This window comes from Pristis pectinata, chromosome X (assembly GCF_009764475.1).
Source record: "Pristis pectinata isolate sPriPec2 chromosome X, sPriPec2.1.pri, whole genome shotgun sequence".
NCBI lineage: Eukaryota > Metazoa > Chordata > Chondrichthyes > Rhinopristiformes > Pristidae > Pristis > Pristis pectinata.
In genome coordinates this window covers 1,656,189-1,680,125 of record NC_067450.1, presented here as the reverse complement: position 1 = coordinate 1,680,125, position 23,937 = coordinate 1,656,189, and the positions used below count along the sequence as shown (strand labels likewise).

General features: G+C 42.0%; 1 protein-coding gene across 3 annotated transcripts in view; it reads left to right on the top strand.

Annotated features, from left to right (window-relative positions):
* The first annotated feature begins 6,928 nt into the window (after positions 1-6,928).
* pan2 (poly(A) specific ribonuclease subunit PAN2) overlaps positions 6,929-23,937 on the top strand; it is a 90,668-nt gene continuing 73,659 nt past the window's right edge. For all 3 annotated transcript variants that reach the window (XM_052009677.1, XM_052009676.1, XM_052009678.1), the window contains exons 1-6: positions 6,929-7,063; positions 10,262-10,310; positions 11,043-11,362; positions 12,568-12,737; positions 13,275-13,395; positions 14,025-14,102. In XM_052009677.1, the coding sequence (XP_051865637.1) occupies positions 11,051-11,362; positions 12,568-12,737; positions 13,275-13,395; positions 14,025-14,102 (681 nt within the window). In that variant the 5' untranslated portion in view covers positions 6,929-7,063; positions 10,262-10,310; positions 11,043-11,050. The remainder of the gene's footprint in view (positions 7,064-10,261; positions 10,311-11,042; positions 11,363-12,567; positions 12,738-13,274; positions 13,396-14,024; positions 14,103-23,937) is intronic.

The following is a 23,937-nucleotide window of genomic DNA, read 5'->3' as shown; positions in this document are numbered from 1 at the left end:
CGAATGCTTTACGCACACTGAATTCTTCTGACGTGCTGGAATGCCCCACTGCTGCTATACCTTATGCTCGTGTTTGGTTGGATTCGGTTGTGATTAAACATTGTTGAAGATCAATTTCATCTCACAGTCACAGATCAACAACAAAAAAATTCCATCCTGGATAACTGAAATTCATTATTAACACGTGCCCTTCAGTAAATATAAGAAAGGATCTGAGATTTCTTTGTATTTTTCAACTTTTTTTCTTACATAAACTAAACATTAAACTAAACAAGTTAAAGCAAGTATGATTTATTGATTTATGCGTATTTACTTTTTTATAATCTAACAGGTGATAATGTAAATCTTTTAATGGTATACTGTCATAGATAAATGATCTGTCCCCACAGTCTTAATTTTTATACTGGTCTAAAAATTCATATGGAAATGAGGTGGCCATCTTTTGCACATCAAGATCTTACAACTGGAGAAACAAAGTTCCTCCAGCATCATAGTGTTTTTCATCAAGATCTTACAACTGATGCGATTGATCAGTAAGTCTGCTTTTAGAGGGGGTATTATTTGTGGGAGGAAAGTTATGGCATCATGGAATTGTTATGGTACAGAAGGAGGCAATACAGCCCATCAAGGCTATGACTGCTCCTAGTTGAGCGATCCCTTTAGGCCCATTCACCAGGTCTTTTCCCACAGCCCAACAAATTATTGTCTTTCAAGTGCCTATCCAATTTCCTTTACTGTTAAGATGGACACGGTCATCTTTAGATGGTCTCAGATCCACCTGGACCACAGAACCACAAAATAAACTTGACCAATGAACAAAGGCAGTTTGACAAATGATGCTCTTTGATTCAGTCTCTCTCTCGCTGTGAAACCGTTCCTTGCCTTGTGATTATGGGTTAGCAATGGGAAAACACCAGCTGTGACTGCTACTTGAAGATGTGTCAATGTGGATGTCAGAATAAGTTTGCAGCACAATATAGTTTCACCCCTACTCTCCCAACCATTTTATTCTGATAAGTGAAAAATATGCAGTCAGTGAAAATCAAAGAAACGCTGCAGATGCTGGAAATTTGAAATAAAAACAGAAAATGATGGAAACACTCAGCAGATCAGGCAGCATCTGTGGAGAGAGAAATAGAGTTGATATTTCAGGTCTAAGGCCCTTCATTCTGAGTGTTTCCAGCATATACGTACTTTAAATTTACGTTACAATTCTACAGTTTCACATAGTCATTATTCATATAGACTATGTAGTCATTATTCATACAGTCAACAATAAACTCGATTTGACCTGACTTGATATATGAACCTTGACAATCGGCCACCGTAATGAGGTATCACATCACAACGGAGCACTGTGAGACACGAAAAGACCAGTCTACCTTGTGTCCTCCTATAAGTCACATAATGTGACGGTGGCTTTGTTGACTAATCATAACACTTAAATGCAATCATTACCCTCAGACCTACTTCCCTCATCTGCTAGAGTCATATTATGGAATCGTACAATACAAAGGAGGGCCAATATGCCCATTGTGCTTGTGCTGGCTCTTTATAGAACTACCCAATTAGTCTTACTCCCCTGATCTTTCCCAGGACCTTTCTCCTTTTCAGGTATTTATCCATCCATTTATGAAAGCCCCTGTTGAATCTGCTTCCCCCGCCCTTTCAGGAACCATGTTCTATCAGAGCAACTTGATATGTGGAAACGTTCTTCCCACTCTCTAGCCTATTTTTGTTTTGGCAATTATCTTCCATTGGTGGCCTCTCGCCACAGTGAATGAACTTTGAAGGTCACTAGTTTCTGATCATGTGTCATACTTGACCTCAGTTGGCAGCACTCTCGCCTCCAAGTGAGAAGGTTGTAGGTTCAAGCCCCAGGTTTTGCTCATAATCTGGTGTTGACACTTGAGGCATTCCAAAAGGGCTGATCCTTTAGGGATGACATTAAACTGGAAAATGATAGTATCTGAACAAGATAAGGAATGCAATGGTCAACGTTCCTCCCACTACCAAAACATATTAACACTATTAGAATCTGGTTTGCACTCAGTAAAGGGACTCTTCCCAAATTATTGTTGCTGCTTAATATTTCAGGCACAGAGCAGATGTTCCATTTGCTCATATAACAGTCATGATGTATAAAAACAAGAATTGTCATTTCACCACAAGAAGATTTCACCAGTGACTCTCCCACTTTTTTCCCCTTTTCTTGTGCAATCATGTCCGGTCTTGACTCAATGCTTCCATCTCATGACCAGGCTGGCATAAGGAGTTAAAACGTCTTTGAGATAACTTTACTTCCTGACTGTTGTGTAAACTAGCAACAATTTTGCTGGAATAAAATCAGGACATGCTGGAAACACTCAGCAGAATCTGTGCAAAGGGAAGCAGAGTTAACATCTTAAGTCCAAGACCATTTGTCATAAGTCTTGCTGGATCATTGTCGTTTCCTTATCCTTAACTGAGGAATTCCAACCTCCCAGTATTCCTGTCAACTTGGATGTTGCTATAACACAGCACAGTCTCTTTGCTTCCTCAATAGGTTAAAGTGGGACAATTGCAGATCCTTTGCGTATGCTATCCTTAGTATTGTGATCAATCATCCATTTTCAAGAAATATTCTTGAGAGAGATTTCAGTAGCAGAACGTGCTGGGTTGTTTAACATGACAGAGTTGGAACTGTGTTGTTTGGTACTCATTTTGCATTGAATGGACTTTTTTTTCCCAGTGAACTAAACAATGATGGATGAACACCTTAACTTCAGTGCTTTGTTCCTGCAGCATCTTTGCCTTCACATTCAATTGACACAGTGCCTTGTATTGCTGAATCATCTCAAGAGACAAGAATGTGGTGCCAATATTTCTTTTGAGGATATACTGTGTTATCTGTTAGGCAAGGTTCTTGACAGAGAATGTTCTGCAATTCCTTTTTCTTTTGTCACCTGGATTGCTCCCCTTGCTGCATGCTTTGTCAACTTCGAACGCACGTTCCACCAGTTTGCTCCCATTGAGCTCCTATGGCCTTTCCAGGTGTTCCTCATTTTCAAAGTGTACATGGTCAAACTTCTTCTTCGCCTAATTTGGACATCAGTACTGGAGGATCCCTTACAGTGATTAAGTCATTCAAAGAAAATAAAAAAAAACCAACTGCAGATGCAAGAAATGTGAAGTAAGAAACAGAAAATGCTGGAAACACTGAGTAGCCATGCAGCATCTGCAGAAAGAGAAATGGTTAACCCTTCAGGCGCAATACCCTTCATCAGAACAGGGAAAGAGAGAAAACATGTTGGTTTTCAGCAGCAGAGAAGGTGGTAGAGAGATGGCAAGGAAAAAGGGAATATCTCCAGGTTTGCCATGGTGATAAGTTTAAATGAAGTCATCTGGTTGCTAGATTAATAGAGAGAGAGAACATGAACAAAGGAACATAAAGACTACGAAATCCAGAGCAGTAGGAAATACCCAACAGGTCAGGTAGTGCTAATGGAGAGAAAAAAAATACAGCTAATATTACAGATCGATGACCTACAGTAGAAATGACCAGTTCTGACACAAACAGAGAAGGCAAGTTACCTGAAGTTGGAGAATTTGACATTCAATCTGGAAGGCTGCAATGTGACCATTAGGAAGGTGAGGTGCTGCCCCCAAGCTTGCGTTTGGACTTGTTATAACAGTGCATGAGGCTACAGGCAGGTAGGTCAGATGGAATGGAGAATTAAGGTACCAGACAACAGGAAACTCAGGGTCACCCCAATGGATTAAATTCAGATGCTCTGCAAAGTGTCCACCCAATTTGTGTTTGGTTTCTCCAGTGTAGAGGAGACCACATTGTGAGCACTGAATGCAATACACTGGAATGGAAGGAATGCAAGAGAATTGCTGCTTCACCTGCAAGGACTGTTTGGGTCCCTGGATGGTGGGAAGAAGGAAAGAGGTAAAAGGGACAGGTCTTACGAATCCTGCGGTTGTATGCAAAAGTGCTGTGATAAAGGGAATGGTTGGTGGAGACAACAGAGCAGACCAGGAAGTTGCAAAGGAAAGAATCCCTTCGGAACAAGGGAGAGGAAAATATCTCTGGTGGTGGAATCTTGATGAAGGTAGTGGAGTTTGTGAAGGATGGTTGGTTGAATGCAAAGACTGGTGGGGGTGGAAAGTGAGGACTAGTGGAACTCTATCCTTGCTCTGTCCAGGAGTTGGGGTGAGAGCAGCTGTGGGAATTTGATGAGACGTGTTTAAGGGTTCTGTCATTATGGAAGAGGGGAAGTCACAATTCAGGACAAAGGAAGACATTTGAGAGGCATCTGTGTGGAAAGCCTTGTCATTGGAGCGCATGTGACGGAGATGGAGGAACTGGGAGAATGAAATGGAGTCCTTACAGGAAGCAGGAAGTATGGTCGAGATGGTTGTGGGAGTCTGAGGGCTTGTTTCAGATGTTTGTCGCTAATCTATCCCCTCAGATGGAGATGGAGAAATCCAATGTAAGCCTGAAGAATAGCACCTTACCATCCATCTGGGCACCTTCAGGTAACTCATGCTCTTTGTTGGATCAGAAGTGATCAGTCTGCTATAGGTCATCAATCTGTAATGTTGGGTCAATTTTGTTTTCTCTCCCTTAGCACCCAGCCAACCTGTTGGGCATTTCCTCTCGCTCAGCATTTGCCAGCTTTTACATTCAATTTTATAAGTGGCCTCCAATATTTCTTCTGTTCTGGCATGAATATAAACTACTTATACGTACTATCCCCTGACGTGGTTGGATGCAGTGGAGTACAACAAAAATTGGTCCAATTTATTGAACACATCATCATGCCAGATAGGGATTGGGTCTTGAATTGCAACACAATATTTTCTGCCCCCATTGACAGGGAGTGTGGATTAAATCTAGGTCCAACAGTTCACCTCAACCAAACAATTCTCCAGTCCAGTTGAAGCCATATAGCCTGCCTACCCATTTCCAACTGGGTATGGGCAAACTGTCAATAACTCGGTCCATCCTCCTCCCTGGCCCCCACCTCACCACCACTCCCTCCCTCTTTTCCCCCCATCTCACCGTCCTCACTTCTCCGCTCCCTCCCTTTACACCTCCCTTTCCCCACTCCTTACCCTCCACTCCCCATTCCATCCTCTCCTTGCCCTCCTTCATTCCCTCCCTCGTCCTCCCTCCTCTCCCGACTTCCCCTCCCTTGCCCTCCTTCCTTCCTCCCTCCACCTCGTTCTCTTCCTCCCCTTCCGTCCTTTCCCCCTTCGCCATTCACCCTCCTGCCTCCCTCTCCCTCCCCTCCTACTTTCCTCCTCCTAACCTGCCTTCCTCACCCTCCTTCCTCCCTCTATGCCTCTCCCTCCCTCTTTCCCTCCCCCTCATTCCCCTCCCCCTATTCCCCTCCCCTCTCCTCCCTCTCATTCCCCCTTCATTCCCTTCCCCCATTCCCCTTCCTACACCCTCATTCCCCTCCCCTCAATCCCCTCCTTCCTCTCATTTTCTCTCTTCCCTTCAATCTCCTTCCCATTCCCCTCCCCCTCCCCCCAATCCCTTCCCTCCCCTAATTCTCCCCACCCCCATTCATCTCCCTCCACAGCTCATTCCTCCACCCCAGCCCCCCATTTCTCTCCCTTCCCCCTCATCCCCCTCATTCCCCTCCCCCACAATCCCCCCCACCCCGTCATTCCCTCCCCATCCCCAACCCCTCATTCCCCTCAATCCCCAACCCCCTCATTCCTCTCCCTCAATTGCCCACCCCTTTATTCCCCCTCATTCCCCCACATTCCCTTTCCTTCCTCCAATTTATTCCCCACCCCTTTCATTTCCCTCCCAACACCCTTATTCCCCTCCCTCTCCCCCTTTCCTCTCCCTCCCTCATTCCTCTGTCCCCCTTTCCCCCACCCCCTCATTCCCCTACCTCTGCCCTCCCCCTCATGCCTCTCATTCACTTCTCCCTCCCTTTTGACCCCTCATCCCCCTCTCCTCCTGCCTCTAATCCCTTTTCCACCTCTCCCTTTCTCCATTCCCCACTCTCATGCCACTCTCCCTCACCCCCTTCCCCTCCCATTACCCTCCCCCTCATTCCCCAACCTCCACATTCCCCCAACCCCCTCATCCCTCTCCCCCTCATTCCCCTCCCCCTCAATCCCCCATCTCCCCTCATCCCCCTCCCCATTCCTCTCCCGCTCATCCCCTCCCGCTCATCCCCCTCCCCATTCCTCTCCCGCTCATCCCCTCCCGCTCATCCCCCTCCCCATTCCTCTCCCGCTCATCCCCTCCCGCTCATCCCCCTCCCCATTCCCCTCCCGCTCATCCCCCTCCCCATTCCCCTCCCGCTCATCCCCTCCCGCTCATCCCCCTCCCGCTCATCCCCCTCCCGCTCATCCCCCTCCCCATTCCCCATTCCCCTCCCCCTCATTCCCCAACCCCTCATTCCCCCTCCACCCTCATTCCTCCTCCCCCCTCATTCCTCCTCCCCTCATTCCCTCTCACCTCCCCTTCCCTCCTTCCCCCTCCCTTCCTTCCCCCTCATTCTCTCCCTCACTTCCCCTGCCTCACTTCCCCTGCCCTTAATCCCCTGCCATCATTCCCCCTCCCTCCCCCCCCATTTCCCCTCCCCTCACCCCCATTCTCCTCTTCTCATTGCCTCTTCTCCACCCTTCCCCTCATTCCCCCGCTTCCTTACCCACACCCTCCTTCCCTCTTCCCTTACTCCTCTCCCCTCCCTCCTCCACCCTTATCTTCTCATCCCCGCTATCTTTTTGCCCCATCTTTCTGTGATTACGCCCTACCGCTTTATTTCGAGTTCACTTCTGGATACGCGAGAGTCAATTCTCTATCCGGCATCCGTACACGTGCCAATATAAAACCCGCCTTTATCTACTGCTTCAATTGGTTGAAACATATAAACAATAAGGGTTTGCAAACAGTTGATTGGGTGTAATGGTTGTCAATTTGAGTAGGGGTAGCTGCGGTTGTGGGTTCTGGGTAGTAGGTTCGGTTTTGAAGCTTCGGCCTGTGGCGCCTGTTTATTTTTTTATTTGTATTTAATGCGATATGATAAATGTTAAAGAGGAAGTGCTGGTAGGTTTAATACTGAAACGCAATGAGTGGGCTTCGAAAATGGAATTAGTGAAAAGCAATCGGGAAGAACACTTCCGAGATGTGGTTGGGCCTGGCTGACATTTTAGCTCGGATCTCAACGTCTGTGTCGCTGAATATCGTTGGAAACCTAGTCTGGTCCGAGCTTTCTGAGATCTTAAAAATCAGAATAATGGGAAATATCCGTTAGCTTTTAACAAAACTGGTTGAATTATCTGTAGCGTACTAGACGTTCCGGCAGCTAAACTGGTTCTATATATTGCTAGAAGATTTAATTATAAAAACAACATGGGTATCTTGAAGTTTCTACTTGCTCGACGGCCCATGAGAGCTGATGTATTTTTTTCTTTGTTGGCCTTTCCAACTGTGACTCAGTGGGTGTCACTCTTGCCTGTAGATTCTTAGTTCAAGCTCCTAGTCCAGAGCGCACAAATCTGGGTTGATAGTGTGGTGCTGAGGCAGCATTGTCAGAACGATCATCCTTGGAATGAAGTGTTAAACCCTGTCTGCCTTTTTGGGTGAACGTAAAGGATACCAGGTGTTATTTTGAAGAAGAACAAGGGTGTTATTTCCTGAGTCTTGAGGCTAACGTTTACCCCAAAATGAACATCTCTATAAACTTAATCTGGCAATTAGCACATGGTTGTGGGAGCTTGCTGTCCTTGCATTGTAAAAGTAACTATCCTGAAATATTTCATTTTCTAAAGTACATTGTAGTGTTCTGATGGGACATGAAAAGTGCTGTTTAAATGCAATTCTCTTTCTGTAGCTTTTTCCACTTGAGCTCTTTCTTAGGAAAGGCACAAAGTAGCCAGACTTTCTGCACACATTATTTGCCCAGTTTTGTCAAGTAGGTGGTTGCTCCTCTTGACCCTCTGGTATCAGTGTACACTATGAACACTTAATCTTGTTGCCATTCTGTCTTTATAATGCTTTTTTTTTACCATCTATGTTGTGTAAATGATGTAATGAGCCAACTGAGGAATGATGGCAAATGAGTTGCTGTATTATGCTATGATATGTGATCAACTTGGCCTTTGGGGTCAAATTCCACTTTCCTACTGCTACATTTCGAATTGTCTGTTTTGTTCTATGTAAATGTCATAACAGTAGGAAATCATGATTTCCTTGGAAGCAATGATCAGGAACATTAAAGGGTCACGATTAAATAATATTTGACTCCACTCCTGACCCATTCTCCATTCTTAGAATTTGTTTGTCTTTGACCAGAAGACTATTTAATTTCCAGATTCTGTGACATTTTTAAAAAAAGTGTAGATTGTTTTGCTTTGAGGGGTTTCATATAGCATGCTTTCTTTTTGACCATTACAATGGATAAGATTTGAACCATTGATGAAAATGTCAGTGAACTCATTTAAAGTTGATGGTATTGATGGGTGCACTTGGCTGTCAGTGAATTCTTACTATTTGTCTCAGTGGTCTTTGTAATAGGCATTTTATGAAAGAGTGGATGGCCCCTCCTGAATCACTGCAATATTTCCACTTCAGGGATTTGGAATTGGTTTGTTATTGAACGTGTACTGAGGTACATGGGAAAAACTTGTCTTGCGTACAGATCAATTCATTACACAGTTCATTGACATATTACAAACTAAAACAATAACAATGCAGGGTAAACTAATAGCTACAGAGAAAGTGCAGTGCAAGTAGACAATAAGCTGCAAGGTCACAGTAAGGTAGATTGTGAGGTCAAGAGTCCATCTTATCGTACTAGGGAACCATTCAATAGTCTTGTAACAGTGGGATAGAAGCTGTCCTTGAGCCTGGTGGTACGTGCTTTCAGGCTTTTGTATCTTCTGTCCAGTGGGAGGGGGGAGAAGAGAGAATGTCTGGGGTGGGAGGGGTCTTTATGCTGGCTGCTTTACTTAAGCAGCAAGGAGTGTAGACAGAGTCCATGGAGGGGAGGCTGGTTTCCATGATGTGCTGAGCTGTGTCCACAATGCTCTGCAGTTTCTTGTGGTTGTGGGCAGAGCAGTTGCCATACCAAGTCATGATGCATCCAGATAGGATTCTTTCTATGGTGTATCAACAAAAATTGGTGAGGGTCGACAGGGACATGCCAAGTTTCTTTAGCCTTCTGAAGAAGTAGAGTCACTGGTGAGCTTTCTTGGCTGTGGCATCTACATGGTTGGACCAGGACAGGCTATTGGTGATGTTCATTCCTAGGAACTTGAAGCTCTCAACCCTCTTGACCTCAGTACTGTTGATGTAGACAGGAGCATGTGCACCATGCCCCTTCCTGAAGTCAATGGTCAGCTTTTTTGTTTTGCTGACATTGAGGAAAAGGTTGTTTTAATGACGCCATGACACTAAGCTCTATCTCCTTCCTGAACTCTGACTCTTTGTATATTTGAAATACCACCATAGTGGACTGTATCATCTGCAAACTTATAGATGGGGTTAGAGCAGAATCTGGCCATGCAGTCATGGGTGTTTTGGGAGTAGAGTAGGGGGCTGAGGATGCAGCCTTGTGGGGTATCAGTGTCGAGAATAATCATGGTGGAATTCTTGTATTCTGTTGTGAGACTTGAATTAATAGCAAATTTGTTATTGATTTCCGCCTAATTCATTGAAGCAGTTTAGAGACACTTCACTTTGAACCCTGCCTCATTCATTTCCTGAAACTCTTTTTGTTAATCTGCTTGTTTCAATGGTGTGTCTTAGCTCAATTTATATCTTACTTGAAGCAATTCCTGATGACTTATTTATCCGGCAAGTAGCAAACCCATTACAGAACAGGCAAGTTGGCATTGTAAGCTTATCTCAGAAATCTCTGGGTTCAAAGGTGGAAACTTGGTCAGGGCTTCCACTCCTGCTCACTATTCAGTAACCAGCTCCTGAACATATGCAAGTATATTTCTGGAATAAAGTCAATAGGCTGTGATGTTCTATGGTGTTGAATTGCTTGGCAGTATTTACCTTAACAAATGCATTCTGGTCACTTGAGCAGGAACCATCAATTGCCCAGCAACGTATTAATCTTTTGGGCAAGGGAAAATGTTAGGATTTCTGTTTTCATATGGTATTAGGGAAATGTTCCCAGCATGTGAATGTTTCTTCAGAATAGTTTTGATGTGATCACTCTTTAATTAGAAATGGGTTGTAATTTGGAGTGATTTGTATTCTTGCTATTCCCAATGCTTTTGATCTATTTTGTAGCTTTGACGTGTTTATAAATACATGGAAGATTGGACTTTGGAAGCCAGTGGTAAGTGTAAATCAGATGCTTGTATCTGTGTTTAATTTGTGGTATTTACTTTCATGGTTACCTGGCCAAATAACATGGCTTGATTTTAAACATTATTTCTTTTCAATTTATGATGAGAAAATGTTTGTGTGGATGAATGGTGATTAATTGATGCTGTAAAATGGGAAAAGTTGAGTGGAGTTGTACCTTGAGAAACATAGAAGGCTGGAGGTATTACAAAAAGCCAGGTTCTTGTAGGGCTCAAATGAAGAGGGTTTGGGAGTTACCTGAATCCTTGCATATGCCTTGTCTTTGAAGTTCTCTGTCTGCTAACTTGTGTGTTTAAACTGCTAGATTTTGGAAGGGTTGTAGTGGTTTTACTTTAATTTCAGTTCAAGTATTTTTCATGGTGGATTATGGACTCGCACATTTGACTTTGTAATTTGTGCATTGATAGTGTTTCACTGCACAACAAATGTAATAAATACTAGTACTGATTTTAACATGAAAACTTCTGAAGTTAAAACACCTCCTAGTGTTTGGTAATGGTGTGAGTGAAATAGTCCATATTTTATCAGGCCTGTGTACAATGCAGTAACAGAATCTTCTAGCTGTAGAGTTTGTAGGGCAAGGTATTGTCAGATGAGAAAACTTAGTGGGCATACAAAAGAAAACAAAATACTCTGGTGGTTAATGGATTGAAAATCTGTGCCATTTTGTCTGGAATTACTTCCTTTTACTTTTCATCCCCAGAGTAAACCATGAATTTTAATGGTCTTGATTCTGGCCTTGGAGAATACACATCACCCCTGCACCCTGGAATCAGCACTTCCCTGGAACGCTCAATTGAGCATTCGCTGGATCCCAGACTTGACCCAACCTTGCTGCAGAATATGGAATTGGAAGGAGATGGCGTCCAGTTAGATGGCATGTCGGTCTCTGTGTCTGAATCTGTACATCTTGTGGAAGGCATGTATTCAGAGCTGCACACAGTTGTTGCAGAAGTTGGAGTCCCTGTAACTGCATCACATTTTGACCTTCAAGATGAATTGCTTTGGGTGGGAAATCATGGGGTAAGTACAGTACAGTTTCTGCAACCAAGAAAGATTGCTAATACTTGGTTTAGAATGGAGGTTTTGGTGGGCAGTGCTGGATAAGGGATTAGCATGTTGTACTTCCATTGCTTCTCTTTGTAGTCTGGATGATTGCTCGTCACAAAATGACAGTTTGCAATGCACCAATGTTGCAAATTTACCACCTGCTTGCCCTTATTTCTCTGTCTGAAGCAGCAAAGTTAAGCAGCTTGAGAGTTGAGAACAAGCAATGAATGATTGGATGGCATACCGTGTGTGTGCTTAATTAAAGGATTGTAATTAAGCTGTTAAGAACTTCCATTTAATTCATGTAGTGTGCTAAGCTCTAGGTTTTGAAGGAATGATGTATTACTTATCAGCTGTTTGGACCTTGGAATTTCCCCTTTTTCTTTTTAAGTAATGATTAATCCAGTTGAAATTAAACTAATAGCACTGAAGACTTCCCAGAACTTGGATAGCATTCTGCCTGGTTACATCCCTAAAAATGTTTGAAAGTATATTAATTCATTGATGGTGGATGTGGGATCAGAAAGTGCTTGATCCCAAGATGCTCCAATATTGATGCAAGAGTGGCTGTGGGGGATTGATAGAAAAGGCCTTAAGCCACCCCCCCCCCCCCCCATCATTTTCTTCCTTTTATTGAGGAAATCCCCAAATCCCATTCAACTTTTCCCCACAGCAATGTATGAGATGGGGATGTTATTAGCTCTGTTTCAAAAAAGGTGTTTCCTTGCATTTCCCCTTTTCACCCTTGAAATCTGTGTTCTGTTGTTCTTGAACCTTGCAGTAATGGGGGCAGCTTCTCTTGCAAGTTGTTTTAATGCATTCATTTTTGTTTTGAGTGCTTGTAGGTTACTAAATTGCCAAAACACATACCTAGATTCATTTAAAGGTCTTGTTCTTCTTGAAGTGTTGAGCTATTTCTTGTTAAGTTAGTCTTTTAAGATATTCTTCAGGTTTGAGAGTTGACTAAGGCATATGATGAAATTGCCTTACATTATAGGCATTTGATTTGGGAGAAACAATAAACAAATTTGAAATGAAAATCTAAATCTTTGAATTGTCACTGGTGTAAATAAAAAGTACCGCTAGTTTTGGTTTTGCTTGATGCTTCCTTGAGGAGCAAGTGAGCACTTTACCTTCATAGATGCATAACTAAATTTATTTTTGAACTTTCTCTCTAGGGCCATGCAACCTCTTTTTTTGGTCCTACTATGGAACGATACTCATCCTTTCAAGTTAATGCCACAGATGACATACGTCAGATACAGAGCATAGAAAGTGGAGTTCTCTTTTTGAATAAGAATAACCTCAAATGCTTTACTCGAGGAGGTCTTATAATGTTTGATTATGTGTAAGTTTATTTTACATACTTGGTCTGTTGCAGTTTTAAAGTAAAACTATATAAATTTAAAGTGAATACAGAGTGAATGAGTTTACGAAGGTTGTATAGCTGCAGTTTTATTCCCCCCCCCCCCCCCCCACTGGCCTCACTCCTAAGTTTTCATCTTCCTCCCTCTTGTGCAGGTGTTAACTAGAATATTTTCAGTGCTCACTTAAATGGCTGTTCCTGTGTAGACTTGATTGCTTCTTTGTCATATGCTACCATTGGTTTGGCTGCATATCTGCAGAGTGTTAGGAACCAAATTAGATGGCTGCAAAACATTCCTGTTAATCTACCATTGATAAGCTTGCTATTTTTCACTGTGCAAACTTGTATGAGGAATGGACATTTAGGAAATCTGAGGGTTGCTGATGCTTCTGGCATTGTATTCCAGAGTGAGTTGGCACCTCTAAGAAGGAAGAAAACTTCAAGTGAACAAGTTTGTGTTTCTTTTCACATCCTTGTCTGTTCCAATAATTGAACTAAGTGCTTTCTTTTCATGTTTAGTATGGATGAAGCTGAGGATATGCACAGCCTCCTTCTCACTGACAATAATTCTGTTCTACTGGGGGGCCTTCAGAATCATGTCCGAGAAATAGACTTAAATGCAGTACAAGAAAGTGAAAAGGTAAAGTTCTGAGCACAAACCTCAAGTGTAAATATTTTAAAATTCTTTAAAGCTGATCTTCTCACTAATTGCTGTAAAGCACGTTAGAGGATGGAATATTGGAGTCGCAACGTCATTGATGCTAACTCATAACACTTGGTCTGCCTTTGAATCAATGTTAGAAATGATCATGAACCAGACTCTCAACCATCTGAGTGATTTTGATTTCCTTAGTACAGATAATTGATCAGTACTACATGGATGCCACAGCCATCCCTTTCTTCTCATAATCTGAAGAAAATTGTTTATTGGAAATCCATAAATTTGAGTTTAAAATCTACAAAAAAAATTGTGATTTGCTGTTTCTCTTTTGCTCTAATTTTTTTTTCTTCAGGGTCTCTATTTCCATACTTTATCCTTATTACCACCTCCATTTTTACTCCAGTCCTTCATCCCATCATTTTAAATGCTGTTGAAAACTGGATTTGAGCTGTGTGTGATTAGCCCAGTGCTCTATCCAGTTTCCTGCTCTTGTGTCCACAGATCAAGGCTTTATAAACATCTTGGAAACTTTTATTTTTAACATGTTCTGAATGGTGATATTTTGTATTAATATATATGGAGTTTCATTTTTTTTTCTTTCTTTCCAGTACACAGTTGAGGTTCCAGGAGTCACAATCATGCGGCAGTCTAACCGCTTCTTCTTTTGTGGCCATACATCAGGAAAGGTACTTGTGTAGAAGCTACTGAATTTAAAACTATTTGTAGCAACAGGAAAAAAGACAATAGTCTGAACGTACTGATTCCTCTTCTAATTGTTGCTACTATCTTCTTGCCATACCTGTTGTTCCCTTCCCAATCTTAAAACATGTACAACCTGTCTATGCAGTATCTGGTAGGTAAATGTGAAGTTATCTACTTTGGTATTTGGTGTTGTTTAAATTATAAACTAGGAAATATTGATTATACAAAAGGAGTTGGGTGTTTTTGTACATCAGTTCACTGAAAGCAGAAATGCAGGTGCAGCAAGCAGTTAAGGAGGCAAATGTTATGTTTGCCTTCATTGCAAGTTTTACTACATCAGTAAGGATGTTTTACTACAATTACACAGGGCCCTGGTGAGACCACACCTGTCATTGTGTGCAGTTTTGTCTCCTTGCTTAAAGGATGCCATAGAGGGCGTGTATCAAAGGTTCACCACACTGATTCCTGGGATGATGGGACTTTTTGCATGAGGGGAGATTGGGTCAATTAAGCCTGTATTCACTATGGTTTGGAAGAATTGGAAGACTTTATCGAAACATACAAAATTCTGACAGGGCTCAATAGGCTGGATGCAGGAAGGATGCTTGTGGGGGGAGGGCTCTAGAACAAGAGGTCACAGTTAAAGGATAGAGGGTATGACATTTAGGAGGAGGATTAGAATAATTTCTTCACTGGTGACCCTGTGGAGTTCCCTCCCACAGAGGTCTGTGGAGGTTATTGCTTCTAAATGCTAAAGCCACAAGGGGTCTGGGGAGAATGGGAATGTGGTATTGTGATTAAAGGATCAGCAGTGATCATGCTGAATGGCAGAGCAGCCTTAACAGGCTGAATGGGCTACTACTTATTTTCCTTTTTGTTTTTCTATTCTGTCTGCCTTAGTCTTTGCTAGTTTATTATTTCTGTAGCTCTATTTTGTGGATAGAAAGACATTGAATGTGGTTTCCCTTCTTTCTTCTATCCATTTTCCACTCAATTTCTAATTTGTAGTGAATATTGGGGACTGACTTCATTTAGGCTTGAATGAAGTTGCTTGTTCTGTGTACATTAGTAAGGATGTTTTGCTACAATTATACAGGGCCCTGGTGAAACCACACCTGTCATATTGTGTGCAATTTTGTCTCCTTGCCTAAGAAAGGAAGCACTTGCCATAGAGGGAGTGTAGCAAAGATTGTAATTGTAGTCTATCTGGCAAACATTGTTTTTTAAGGTCACATTAAGAGTTCAGGGAGATTTTTTTTAAATAATTCATTATTGAAGGGAAAATAGTATTTAGAGTAGTAATTAGATACTGATTGACCTGCTGAGTTCTTCCAGTGTTCTGTTTATGTTGTGGAAAAGTAGTACATTTGGAAAGTCCTTCTAATCATGTTGTGATATTTTTGTCATCTAGAATATTGAACACTCCACTTCCCTGTGGACATCTTGTCTGATTTCAGAAGAAAGCATCAACTTTTCAAAATATTTCTTATGGGGCCACTGGGAAAACCCTAAAAGGTTCCAATTCTTGCTGCTGGAAAATGTGCTTAAATTTTGGATTTGATGATCAGCAGCTGGGGATTACCTCTGACTGTTATAAGTAAGATCAGCTGAACTATACCAAGTGCAGCCTCTCCTCAAATAATTTCCAAATGTATAACATAGGGAAGTTTACAAACATTACTGATATGGTTATCCATTCCAGAGACTTGAGTGGAATAATCTCTAGATTGATGCTTCCAATGTAGCATAAAGTGCTGCTATTTACAGATGGAATATTAAACCAGGACCCCACCACCTCCTCCCACCCCCCCCCCCCCCCCCCCCCCCCAATTCTCTTGGGTGAATGTAAGAAGTCCAGAGGCTCTGTTTGGAAGAAGAGCAGGAGAGTTCCAGCCAATGTCCCAGCTTGGTCAACATCATTTGGTCTGTTGAGCCTACAGTGAATTCTTATAGAACAATGTGTTCAGTCTCATTCCTCTACTTGTAACCCATGATTCTGCAAATTGATTTCCCTGAAATCCCTATCCTGTTTTGAACCTATGATTGACTGGGTTTCATCAGCTTTATAGGCAATGAGTTTGGATTCATAACCACTATCTAAATATATATTTGAAGAAAAAATCTCTCGGCACCTGTGTCTTTCCCATCATTTTGAATCTGTATCAGTCCTCAAACCATCTGGTAATAGGAATAGCTTCCCTTTATTTACCTTTTCTAAATACAACCTGATTTTGTACAAAAACAGGAAATACTGAAAATATTCAGCAGGTCAGGCAGCATCGGTGGAAAGAGAAACTGGGTTTAATGTTTCAGTTCTTAGACCCTTTGTCAGAACTGAGAACTGAAAACAAGTTAGTTTTTCTGTTTTTGTTTCAGATTTTTCAGCATCTGCAGTTTTTGATTTTCATGATATTGTACACCTCCATTGAATTTCCTTTTAACCTGCCATTTGCAAGGGAATAAGCCTAGCTTCTCTAACCTTGTAGCTGAAATCTCTCCTTGGAACTATTCTAGTCAAACCAAAAGCTATAGATGTTGGAAATCAAATAAAACAATGCTGGAAATACTCAGCAGGTTGGGCAGCATCAATAGAAAGAGAAATAATTAATGTTTTGGGTTGATGATCTCATCAGAAAGGTCATCAACCTGAAACTTTACCTCTGTTTCTCTCTGCATAGATGCTGTCTAACCTGCTGAGTATTTCCAGCATACTTGTAAATCTCTTCTGTGCCCTCTGTAGGACAGACAACCTTCCAAAAGATAAGATTTATAAGGTATCTTTATTAGTCACCTGTACATCAAAACACAGTGAAATGCATCTTTTGCGTAGAGTGCTCTGGGGGCAGCCCGCAAGTGTTGCCATGCTTCCAGTGCCAACATAGCGTGCCCACAACTTCCTAACCCGTACATCTTTGGAATGTGGGAGGAAACCGGAGCACCCAGAGGAAACTTGCGCAGTCATGGGGAGAATGTACAAACTCCTTACAGACAGTGGCTGGAATTGAACCCGGGTCACTGGTGCTGGAATAGCATTATGCTAACAAAACTGAACTGGAAAGCTTTACTCCTCTTGAGGCCTAATTGGTGTTTTAGAAAAGTACAAAATAACCTTCCTGCTTTTGTACTATGCGCTTCTATTTCTAAATCCCAGGAACCCATGTGCTTTGTTAAGAACTTTATCAACATGTGTCTCTTTCAAAAATTTGTGCATATATGCACTCAGGTCCCTCTTGCAGCACGCCCTTTAGAACTGTGCCATTTAAACAATGTTTTTTCTCTTAACTCTGTCAATGTTTCATTTGACACAACTCTATTAAATTTCATCTGCCACTTGTCTGTCAATAATGCCAGCCTATCTGTAGTTTTGCAGCCTGTTACTACTTGAAGTTTAGTGTCCTCTGCAATTTTAAATTTTACCTATATACAAGTCATTAATATATATCAAAAAAATACTGTGGCCCTAGCAAACCCTGGGAACACTTCTGAACCATCCTGCATTCTGGAAAACAACTATTTACCATGACTCCTTGCTTTCTGTCCTTGTTATCTTTTCATTTGTGCTGCCAATAATTCTATAGCTGCCAGCCATATCCCTCATTTCATTCAGGCTAGTCAACAAATGATTTGCCTTCAACAAATCCATGGTGGCTAATTTTAATAACTGGAGCTTCTCAAAGTGCTGATTTTAATTTTTTTATGATTATTATTTCGAAATGCTTTCTTGCACAGAGGTTAAACTGGCCGGTGGTTGCCAGGCATGCACTCGCATCCCTCATTAAACAAGGTATTGGTTTATTACTGTCACTTGTACCAAGGGTTAGGGTTTCTGCAATCTTGTGGCATATTCTGAGATGAAGAACACAAGTAGCCCATTCAGCCCCTCAAGTCTGCTTCATCATTTGATAAGATTGTGGCTGATACCTTAAAAACCATTTTCCTGCCCCTTTTCCCTGTGTCCCTTCATAGAACAAATCTGAGCTTGCTGCCAGGAAACTAACTGCATGTGGCTAGCTACAGTGCACCTGAAGATTTGCTACTCTGAGTGGAAAACATTGTTCCTCACTTCAGTCTCAAGTGGCTTATCCCTTATTTTGAGATATGACTCCCTAGTTCTTGAATTCTTATCCTGGGGAAATAACACCCTACAGTTAACCTGTTGAGCCCTTAAGAATTTGGTATGTTTCAATGTCACCTCTCATTAGAACATAGAACAGTACAGAATAGGAACAGGCACTCCAGTCCACCATGTCTGTGCTAAACATGATGTCAATCTAAACTAATCCTGTCTGTCTGAATGTGGGCTATATCCCTCCATTCCCTGCCTGTTCATTTCTTTCTAAGTAACTCTTAAATGTTGCTATTTAAGGGGGGGGGGGGGTGGTGACTCTAACTATCTACCCTATCTCTGCCTCTCATAATTTTATATACTACCATTAGGTCACCCCTTAGCCTTCAACACACTCCCAGAGAAAACTGTCCAAGTTTGTCCAACCTTTCCTTTTGTAGGTAATAGACTCCAAACCAGGCAACGTTCTGGTGAACCTCTTCTGCACCCTCTCCAAAGACTCCATATCCTTCCTATAGTGTGGAGACCAGAGCCACACACAGTGCTGTAAATGTGGCCAAACTGCAGTTTTATGCAGCTGTAATGACTTGCCAACTTGTATTATACTGTGCCCAGATTGATAAAGGCAAGCATGCTATATGCCATCTTTACCACCCTATCCACCTGTGTTGTCACTTTCAGGGAGCTATGGACTTGCACCACAAGATCCCTCACCGTCCTTCTAAGGGTCCTGCCATTTACTGATACTTTCCTCTTGCATTTGACCTCCCAAAGTGAATTTCCTCACACTTGTCTGGATTAAACTCCCATCTGTCATTTCTTCGCCCAAATCTCCAACAGATCTATACCCTGCTGTATCAATTCACAACCTTTCTTATTGTCCACAACTCCACCAATTTTTGTATCACCTGCAAACTTGCTAATCAGACCACCTACATTTTCATCCAAATCATTAATGTATATCACAAACAACACTGGTCCGAGCACCAATCCTCGTGGAACACCACTGGTCACAGACCTCCAGTCAGAAAAGCATCCCATTGCCCTCTGTCTTCTATGACCAAGCCAATTTTGGATCCAATTTACCAACTTACCACTGATATCATGAGAGTTGACCTTCTGGACCAGCCTACCGTGAGGAACCTTGTCAAATTTATGTTAACTTGTGTTTGTCATGTTTCTAATGTACTGTTCTGCTGCAAAAAGCTAATTTTCATGGTATTTGTACCCTGTGTATGTATGCTTATGCTGACAATAAATTTGAAATTGAACTTGCTCTACTAAAGTCCACGTAGATGACATTCACTGCCCTACCCTCCCCTCATCAATCATCTTTGGCACTCCCTCAAAATAAAATCAATGGAATTTGAGAGACTGAGCCTTCCCTGCACAAAGCCATTCATCCAGACTATAGAAAATGGAGTGCTAGTTTGCTCAATCCCTCCTCACGACAGACTTTCAATCCCAGGAATCAGTCTGTTGAATCTTCACTGCATTCATTCTGTGTTAAGGACACTCCTTTTGCATAAGGAGACCAAAATTGTACACAATATTCTAAGTGTGGTCTTAACAAATTTGTAATAATTGTAGTAAAACATCTTTACCCTTGCACTCAAAACCTCTTGCAGTAAGGACCAGCATTCTTAATGGACCAGCTTTCTTAACTGCCGACTGCATCTGCATGTTAGCTTTCAGTGACTTTTGTACAACGGTACCTGGGTCCCTTTGAACATTAACATTTCCTGGTCTCTTGCCATTTTAAAAAAAAATCACATTTCTGTTTTTCTTTTCGAGGTGGACGACACATTTTTGCATAGAAACATAGAAAAATTACAGCACAATTCAGGCTCTTTGGCCCACAAAGCTGTGCCGAACATGTCCCTACCCTAGAAATTACTAGGCTTACCCATAGCCCTCTATTTTACTCAGCTCCATGTACCTATCTAACAGTCTCTTGAAAGACCCTATCGTATCCGCCTCCACCGTTTCCAGCAGCCCATTCCACGCACTCACCACTCTCTGAGTAAAAAACTTACCCCTGACATCTCCTCTATATCCACTCCCCAGCACCTTAAACCCATGTCCTCTTGTGGCCACCAATTCAGCCCTGGGGAAAAGCCTCTGACTATCTACCCGATCAATACCTCTCATCATCTTATACACCTCTATCAGGTCCCCCCTCATCCTCCGTCTCTCCAAGGAGAAAAGGCCGAGTTCCCTCAGCCTGCTTTCATAAGGTGTGCTCTGCATTCCAGGCAGCATCCTTGTAAATCTTCTCTGCACCCTCTCTATGGCTTCCACATCCTTCCTGTAGTGAGGCAACCAGAACTGAGCACAATACTCCAAGTGGGGTCTGACCAGGGACCTATATAGCTGTTGTACTCCATCTTCCATGTTGGTACCTGCTCACTTAGCTTGTCTACATCCCCATGAATCCTCTTTACAGTGTCCTCTTCCCAACTAATTTTGTATCATCAGGATTGAAACGTTGACATTTGAACCCTTCAGCCAAATTGTTGAGTATAGATTATAAATGGTCGAGGCTGAAGAACTGGTTCATGTGGTCTCGGCCAGTCAACCTGAGAAAGGCCAGCTTATTCCTGCTTTGATTTCTATATGTGAACTAGCTCCCAATCAATGCCAGTATTTTAATGTCAATTCCATGCATTCTCACCTTGTTCACCAGCCTGTGTGGGACCTTATTGAAAGCCTTCTGAAAATTCAGATTCACCCCCTTGTCTACTCTACCAGATACATCCTCAAAGAACTCCAGTAGATTAGTCAAACATGTTTCCCTTTCATAAATCCGCGTTAACCCTACTTAGCTTATTTCTAAGTGTATAGATATCACATTCTTAATAGATTGTAGCATTTTTCCAGCTTCTGACGTTGGGTGAACAGGTCATCAGTTCCCTGTTTTCACTCTCCCTCCTTTCTTAAATAGTTGGCTCACAATTGTTACCCTTCAGTCTGCAAGAACCATTCCACAATTTATAGATGATGACTCGTGCATCCACTATTTTCATCGCCACCTCTTTGAAAACTCCTGGTTGTGGATCATCAGATCCTTGGGATTTATCAATTCTTATGTTTATTAACCATAGTTATACTATATTTCCAAATACTGGTTCCTTTTTATTTCCTCAGTTGCACTGTCCCTTGATTTTCCAGATTTCTTTGTCTTCCGTGAATACAGATGTAAAATATTTCATTCCTCTGCCATTTCCTTATTTCCAAGGTAGATTCTCCCACGTTTGCTCTTGCTAACTTTTTTCCTTTTAGTATGCCTATCGAAGCTCTTGCTATTTGTTGTTGTGTTTCTTGCTGATTTAGTCTTGTATTCAATTTTTCCTTTCTTTATCAATCTCTTTGTCATCCTTTGAAAGCTGTAATGCTCCCAATCTTCAGAGTTGCTGCTTTGTCTGGCAACTTTTGTAAGCCTTGCCTTGGATTTAATACTATCTTTAATTTCTCCTGTAATATATAGTTGGTCCACTCTTTCTGTGGAAGAATGGCAATCCTGAATCTAGGTTGCATCCCATTTGAGCCAGGTAACTTGTTTACTTTGAATAGAGCCAGCCAGCCTTTGTAATTCCTCTCATGATTTCAGTTTCATAATTATTTCTGCTACTTCTGCTTCTATGCTGGTTAGCATTCCGGATTCATTCCCAGGAACGAGAGTGCTTATAGAGTACTAAAAGAGGTCATAATAGCATTACATTTAGTGAGGTGTGTTACCATTGGTGCTGCTGTGCCAGGGACCTGTTGTAAATTGCTGCCCTTTGCTGGAGTTCCTGCAGCAAAAAGTTGCCCATTGCTCGATGTGGAGAGGCTGCTAGTGAGAGCTGGAGTTGGGTGGGCCAAGGTGAGTGGTGCTGAGATGTGGGGTTCAGGGCTGCACCCTAGCTGGGGTTCTATGTGTTGCTAGACTGCCTGGATCTCAGAGGGGAGATCCCATTAATTTCATTCACTCTCCTTATTTCTCTGTACCCCTGCAAATTATTCTCTCTCATGCCCATCAACCCTCCTACACGAATGAGTAGCTTACAGTAGCCTACCAGCATGTCTTTGGGATGTGAGAGGAAACTGGAGCACCCAGGGGAAACCCACACAGTCACAGGGAGAATGTGTAAACTCCACACAAATGTTACTCGAGGTGAGGGTTGAGCACTGTTTACTGAAGCTGTGTGGCACCAATGCTGACTGCTGTGCCATCCATCTTTGTAATCTAGGGATCTCTGGTTGTTGTTCCCCTATATTTCCCCCTTGTGGCAAGATGCCCAACCTGCTCATTACAGCTTTAAACTAAATAAAGTGGGAGAGAGGGGGTCCTGTGGAGATTCATGTAGCATGTTAGAGAGAAAAGGCAGTAAAGTGATTGGGATAAGGATAAACAAGTTGCGTCAGGAGGGGACAGAGCATACAGATAAGAGTGCATGAACAATTAGGGTCTGGGGAAGGAAAAAATGGTAACAAGATGGATTGATAGACATTTTAGCAATTTTGTTTTGCTAACACTATTTAAGATAAAACAGCTGTAAAGGTGCAGTGACGGAATTTGTGAAGCGGTTGTAGTAAGGTAAACAAATTAATGGTGCAAATGGATTTGAGTGGATACAATATAACTGCCATTACAGAGATGTGGCAGCAGGATAACCAAGGCTGAGAGCTGAATAGCCAGGGTTATTTGATATTTAGTAAAGACTGGCAATAAGGAAAAGGTGGCGTGATGGTGCTGTTAGTAAAGGATGAAATCGAAGCAATAGTGAGAAAGACTATTGCTTTGGATAATCAAAGTGCAGAATTGGTCTGGATGGAGCTAAGAAGCACATAGGAGCTGAAAGCATTGGTGGGAGCTTACTATAGGCCTCCAGGTAGCAGTAGTGAAGGGGATGACATCGAACAGGAAATCAGAGATGCATGCAACAGAGGCATGAACTTAATTGTGGATGATTTTAATCTACATATAAACTCTTCAAACCAAATTAGCAATAATACTGAGGTGTATGAATTCCTGGAGCATGTGGCAGATGTTTCTTTTAGATCTGTACATTAAGGTGCCAACTAGGTAGTAGGTTATGTTAGACTGGGTACTTTACAAATCTTATTATTTGGGATCCTTTCAGGAAGTGTGATCATAACCTATTAGAATTCATTATTAAGGTGGAAGCTGAAGTAATTCAATTTGAAATTATGGTCTTAAATTTAAAGAAATGAAACTACAAAGGTATGAGGAGTAAGTTGGCTACGATAGATTGGGGAGTTCCATTGAAAGGAATGACAAGTAATGGCTTACATGTAAGAAACAAATGTAGGAGCTAAAAAAAGTTGTATATTCCTTACTGCAGCATGAATGCAAAAGGAAAGCCAACCCAATTATGGCTAACAAAAGGAGTTGAGGACCATGTTAGATCCAAAGAGTAAGCATATAAAAAGTAGCAGGTCTGAAGATTGGGAGCAGTTTAGAATTCAGCAGAAATGGTCCAAGAGATTAAGAGATCAAATAGAGTATGAGAATGAAGTAGAAGGTGTACTGTAAAAGCTCCTACAATAATGTAAAAAGGAAAATGTTAGTTCCTTGTGGTCAAAAGTGGGAAAATTTATGAGGAGGAACAAAGAAATGCCAAAGCAATTAAAGAAAACTTTGGCTCTGTCCTCACGGAAGAGGACACAAGTAGGTTCTGAGAAATGCCAATAAACCAAGAGTCCAATGAAACGGAGAAATTAAAGGGAATTATTATCGTGCTGGAGAA